At 35.5% G+C, this 6,377-nt stretch overlaps 1 protein-coding gene across 1 annotated transcript in view; it reads left to right on the plus strand.

Annotated features, from left to right (window-relative positions):
* The window catches only part of slc7a11 (solute carrier family 7 member 11), a 58,387-nt gene that overhangs the window by 46,023 nt on the left and 5,987 nt on the right, over nt 1-6,377 (plus strand). The window contains exons 8-9 of the mRNA XM_016664912.1: nt 2,615-2,738; nt 5,860-5,963. Coding sequence (XP_016520398.1) covers nt 2,615-2,738; nt 5,860-5,963 — 228 coding nt within the window. The remainder of the gene's footprint in view (nt 1-2,614; nt 2,739-5,859; nt 5,964-6,377) is intronic.

Here is a 6,377-nt window from a genome sequence, read left to right on the forward strand (position 1 = left end):
CTTCTGCCACACCTGAATTGCATCTCTGGGTGATTAACAGGCTTCTGCAGTACCTGATGGTCATGCAATCATTTGAATCAGCTGTTCTGGAATAGAGGCACATCTAAAACATGCAGAGCAGGGGGGCAGTGAGGACCAGGGTGGAGAAACACTGACTTAAACAGAACTTTTGCTTCCTTCCTAAGTGACGATAAGAGTTTGATGTTGTGGCCACCATTTCTCACAGCGATGAACTGCAGAATTTATAATTTGCTCTATGCTTTCTTCTGGAGGTTGTTGATGTTGTTTTACAATATTATTTATGATTAATGTGGCCAAATACTGTTCCTGAACATTTTACCAACACCCCCTCCTACTTCCAGACAACCACTGCTCACTTTTTTGGAGTGTGAGTGAAAGTGGCTGGGGATGAGTGGGAGCAGTACAAAAATACTTGATTAGTCATGAGTCACATTATTGCTTGCATTTGAATCAGGACATTTTATATCCAGTGGAAGCAACAATGTTAAATAAATTGGACAACAACTTAGTGATATTTACAGTTGTGGTCTTGACTGCTCTTGAAATAAAATCCCAAGTCCTCAGTGTTTGAGATCGAGACAAGAGCAAGTTCAATGTGATCTAGTATGAGATGATACCATCAAAAAGTGGTCTTGGGAACTAAAACACTAGTAGAAACCCAGAGGAAAAGGTTTAGGTAAACTGACAAAGTGACATGCAAAGGTGGTTAGAAGGATAAATATGTGAAGAACTAGTGTCTGATGGTCTCTGCACTTCTCCCTCAGAATTTGGTGCATTTGAACTTAAGTCACCTATAGTTCAGTTTCTGCATTTAGTTTGATTTTCCTGTAACAGCTGCCACAGCAGGCTGTGCTCAGTGAAGGAGCTGAGATAAACTATCTGTGATCAATAAAATACAGACAGAGAGAAGCCACTGACCACAGAGGCGCTGGCAGAGGAATCATTGGGATGAGAAAAGGAAAAAGTCACTTGAATGAATCCAAATGTAATCTTATCTAGCTTGAAAATAATATGGAACAGTCAGAAAACCACAAAATGCCACAAAAACACTTTTCTGCATCAACTGATACCTGAAGTTACAAAGCACTGACAGATAAAAAATGCTGAACATATTTGCTTCCGCTTCATTACTTCGCAAAGAGAAAATAAAGATAAAAGACTTATTATTGAATAAACACTCAACAGCAACAGAGCAACGTGAAAGAAGAAAGATACAATAAACACACGGAGAACTTGAAAACAGACTGTTAACCACTGAAGGGACTGCACAGTGTGTTTTCCATTTTAGTGAAACTGTGTCAGTGTATTCTGAGAACATTCATCTAACCTAACTGGAAAGTGACGTCTGGACACAGTGAGTACTGCCACAGAACTACCTGAATGTTCTACATACTGTACACCCCTGTGTAGCACTGCTCTCATTCTGTCTACTGTTGTCTTTATTAGAAAAATGAAAAAATAAAATGAAGCATGGTAGATAGTAAAGTTGACATAACCACACTAATGAGGTGATCAAATCAGTCACTGTGGTCTAAAGTAGAAAAAGCAAGTTCATTTTTATGTTTTATTCATTTTTATATATCGGTTTTACACCTCCAATTAGCTTTGGCAAAAGCTTAAAAAAACTAGCAACAAATTTAAGTCAAATCAAATTAGTGTGCTGCAAAATGTTATGGTCCATCCTTTAATTGTTCCAGCTGATTCCTCTCTGGATTTCTTTTAAAGTATCAAGGAAGTTGGCACATGCTCAAACAAGATAATGTTTTAATCAGGTCTTAGTTACCTTAGAATGAAGTCAAACAAGACAGACATGGTTCGTTAGTTCCATAGTTACTTCCTTCCCTAAATAGATACAGATAATCCATACTATGACACAATTGGTGGGTGTTCTAAATACTCCACTGACACACTTCATTATCAGTGTGCCTCGTCTGGGCGCTGTTCAGAACAATCAGCTCAGAGGGAGCCGACTTCTCTGTGGCCTGCTGGTGACTGGAGCCAAAGGCAGGTAAAAGGATCAGTTATCTGCTGAAGTTCTGTTCAGTCTGACCCAGCTGGTCGTATTTATTTAAACGATTGAGTCATAGCTCTTAAACTGGCACTTAGAAAAGTATCATCAAATTAGTTCTCCTTACTTCAAAAATTCAAACTCATTGCCTCAAAAAATGAAGTTTTTAATGAATCAACTGATTAGTTAACAGCAATTTGTGCAATTTTAGTCAGTACTACTTAAGTTAACTTAATAAATCTAAGAATATTTTGTAATTTCTTAAACAGCAGCCAAAACATAATTTTATTTGTAAATAAAACTGAAATCTTACTGAGCCATCATAATTTTTTTTATTTAAAGGTGCTTATAAAAACGACTTAATTAAAATTGTTGTTCAAAGACTGGAAATTCATGATTGTATGTATAATTGTGTATATAATATAATATTAACATGACGTAAAACTCTAATATTAGACTTAAAATGTCTAATTTACATGATAAAGTCCCTTTCGACTTTGTGTTACTAGCTAATTACTAAAAACAGAGACAGGAGAGAGGAGCAGGTCACAGAGATGCTCATCATAATCATCTCTCTGCTCTCAGGACCGTTCCATTGGCCATTTCTATCTCCATGGCAATTGTGACCTCCTGCTATGTGTTGACCAACGTCGCGTACTACACTGTGATGTCAGCAGAGGAACTCCTAGCCTCAGAGGCTGTTGCTGTGGTAAGAACACAGCAACAGAAACACAGAAAGCACTCCGTTTCAACTCCTTCAGCATTTTTGAAGGCCACTAAATGACCATAGATCAGCGTTGTTGTAGAAATGTGAATTATAAGATAATTCCATAATTAACAATAATAGTTAAAAAGTGTGTTAAAGTATGTTTAACAAAGTCAAAATATCTAGCTGTTAAATATGACGTTTTTATGAAAGTTGTATTTTACTTTCATAAAAGTAAAATACAATTTATTTTTATGAAAAATAAATTTCATGAAAGTAAAAGCAGTAAAACCTGTTTACTATTTTTAAAGTAAACAGTAAATAATAAAAGTAGATAAAAAGTAGTTTGCCAAAGAACAAGGCAATCCAGAAGGCTACTCTGAGATTCAGGGCTTTATGATGGAGGTTTCCAGCATAAAATCAGAGGAATATCTTTCTGAAGAATTTGCAATTATTAAATTATTGACCAAAAAATAATGTTAGTTTAACCAAGGGATTCAGAGCCTGCAAAGATCTCAGACTTCAATCACAGGGCTGATGGTTGCCCTGTTGGTAACCCAGCCTATGTGGGAATATGAAAGATCTCTGAGGAACAGCTAATTAAACCCAGTCGGTGTTTACCTGCCAGATTATGATCAAAATCTGTCATATCAATATCTACCTGCTGGAAATCAAAGGAAATATATCACTTCAAATCAACTGCACATGTATGCTAAAAATAAAACGTAGATTAATAAACATCATATGCAGTCAGCTCGACCTTTGGAGTCATCACAGAGCATCATTCCTGTAGTGATCTCTACTTGGGAAATATTCTGGTAAGGATTTGAAGGAGGGAAGATATTTGGGCTTAAATAATGAAAACTAATTTAACCTGATGGACATTTACCAGAAAGTGAGGGAGTGCTAATATATTTGAAAGTTTGTCTTTGATACATAATTGTGTGGTAATATGATCACAAATGGTGACAAAAAAATGTTGGTTTGGATAATTTGCTATAATAAAATATGAAAAATAAAATATTAAGAATTCAAGAAATGAACTAAAGTCTTTTAAAACAATAGAATAAGATATACATGTCAGCAGAAAGTCCTTTGTTCTCCTATCAGACAGTTAAGTCTGAACCTATATGCTGCAGTTCCTGCACTTAGCATCTCATTATTAGTGAAGCATTTCTGACGACTTTGCTTCCCCTCTAATGCAATTGCTTCAGCCCAACCCTGGTAATGCTAATCACATCTCAGACATTCCCCAATAACAGCCACAGTTCCTTATTAGGCTGCAGGATGCTATCAGTGATTGAGTCTTCCTCAGCTTTAAGGGCTCGCAGATCCACTAAGAGATCCCTGCCTTTTTGTAATGTGGTTAGCTTTATTACCTTGAGCACAATGAGTGTTAAGAGCGCCTTAAGAAAGGTGTTAAGAGTATTTCTGTGTTCTTAGAAGGTTGATATGATAAAAGGATTGCAGTCTGTTCTTCCTCCATTAGACAGTGGGCAGAAGTTTACATTGAAAACTTAATTTAAGATTTAACTCATGTGTCAGACTTATGTAAAAGAAGCTTGCAGCATTGCGTAATGAGTCATTTTAGATGACCTTAACAGGATGTGTGCTTGTATTATCTGGTGTGGAAAGCAATGAAGAGAGAGAGGACATGGATTATTTAAAGGTCCTTTTAATTTAGCATCTTACGCAATTAAGCATTAAGTACCCATTAGGAATAAAGTTTCATATTTACAGCTAACGATCAGAGAAAATTGTAGAGGATTACAATGATAAAACATTACCCTGGTCTGAATGACATTTGAACAGAGCACATTCTGTCCTTGGATGATCTATGTTTGTGGTTCTCTGGTTTTATAAACAAAATATTTCAAAACTTTTAAAAGTCACAGGAGTCACTAATTGACATGGTCAGCTAATTAGCATAATCGTTTATCTGTAAATGAATTGAAGTCTAATGGATGGTATGGAAGCAACGATGATTGAGTGAATATCCCTATTCTGTGTTGATCTGTAAAAAACTTTTGGATAAAAAAAAAGGTTATTAGTTTTAAGTTTAGTTGATTTGTGGTTTTAATCCAATGTCAGTATTCACAATTACAAATATCATGTTAGTCAGCTGTGGCTGCTGTATCACCAGCATGGTCAAGAATCTGCTGATCGTTGAGCAGAGTTTGAGCCACAAAGTTCCAATGACCTCAGGAAAAGCTACTAGATTTGTCTCTTGTCACTTTAAATAAAGCAGTCACAAGACATTCTGAAAACATGCTAAATGGAACAACAGGCACCAAGCTGATGAAGATGGAACTGATCAAAAAGATGGAAGTGGTCAAATCTTTGAAGATATGAACGTCATCTTGGTTTGGATTCCTCGGTCGTGTGCAAACTAACATTTCTCTTTTTTCCATTTAAAATGAATCATTACTTTAGTTTAAAATGACAACTGTACATGTATTTAGTTAATTCAGATTTTTCCCCTTTACTGACTATATTCACCCATGCCAGCAATGTCTGTGGCTAATATAAATTTAATAGCTTCATGAATAATAATTAGCTTTGTCTCCCACTTCTGCATGACCCATTTATGACAATTACTGGCAGCAGTCCTTTCAGTCCTCTAAATTCAGTCTAATTAACCACATTTAATAAGATAAGACTAAAAAAAGTAACAGTCTGCAGTCATGACCATAAATTCACACAAATCTGATGTGACCTTTGAAACTCGTGAAATATATGTGAATTGTTTCAGTTGATTTCTTTAGTTAATCACATAACTAGTCATTTTAGATATATTAATGATTTGAATATATCTAAAATGACTGAGTACTCAAAGCACAACATTTATGTACCTGGAAAAGTCTTTGGATTATTTTGAAAACCTTTAGATAACAGCTGTTTTTTCTACCCTGGGCATGTCAAGGTGGAAGGATTACATCCTGTAGTTTCACTTTAACACTTACAACCTTTTTACATAGTTCAGCACAATAAGAAATATGTTTTAATTAAGACATCAACCACTTGACCTAATGTCATTATCTACACTTTAATCACTGCCTGAACTCTGAACCAGCACATATCCTACTTTCTTATTTGTATCCCTTTTCTCATTTACATTCTTTAGACATTTGCAGAGAGGCTATTAGGAAACTTTTCAGTTGTTGTCCCGGTGTTTGTGGCCTTGTCCTGTTTTGGTTCCATGAACGGCGGTCACTTTGCTTTGTCAAGGTAAAGATTCTCTTTATTTATTTCAACCTGGTTCTGGACTGAGTTCAATCTGCAATATAAAACCATCTGTACACATTTGTGACTGGGCAGGACAAAACCAGGAACAAGTGTCCGCTCTGAGTTATTTAAGGGTTCAGTGGTGGAGAAAGTACTCAAAAAATGTACTTAAGTAAAAGTACAAATACACAGGCAAAAATGTACTCAAGTAAAAGTCAAAGTACCACATTAACATTTTACTTAAGTAAAAGTAAAAAAGTACTGGCTTTTAAAAATACTTAAGTATTAAAAGTAAAAGTACTTGCTGAATACATAACCTAATCGCTAATATCATTAAGTGTGCCAATAGTATTTAATTTGAATACATCATAAATGTGCCATTTTCATAAACAATGCCACAGATTAAACATGTTCTTA

The sequence above is a fragment of the Poecilia formosa genome, unplaced genomic scaffold, assembly GCF_000485575.1.
Source record: "Poecilia formosa unplaced genomic scaffold, Poecilia_formosa-5.1.2 Scaffold527, whole genome shotgun sequence".
Classification (NCBI taxonomy): Eukaryota; Metazoa; Chordata; class Actinopteri; order Cyprinodontiformes; family Poeciliidae; genus Poecilia; species Poecilia formosa.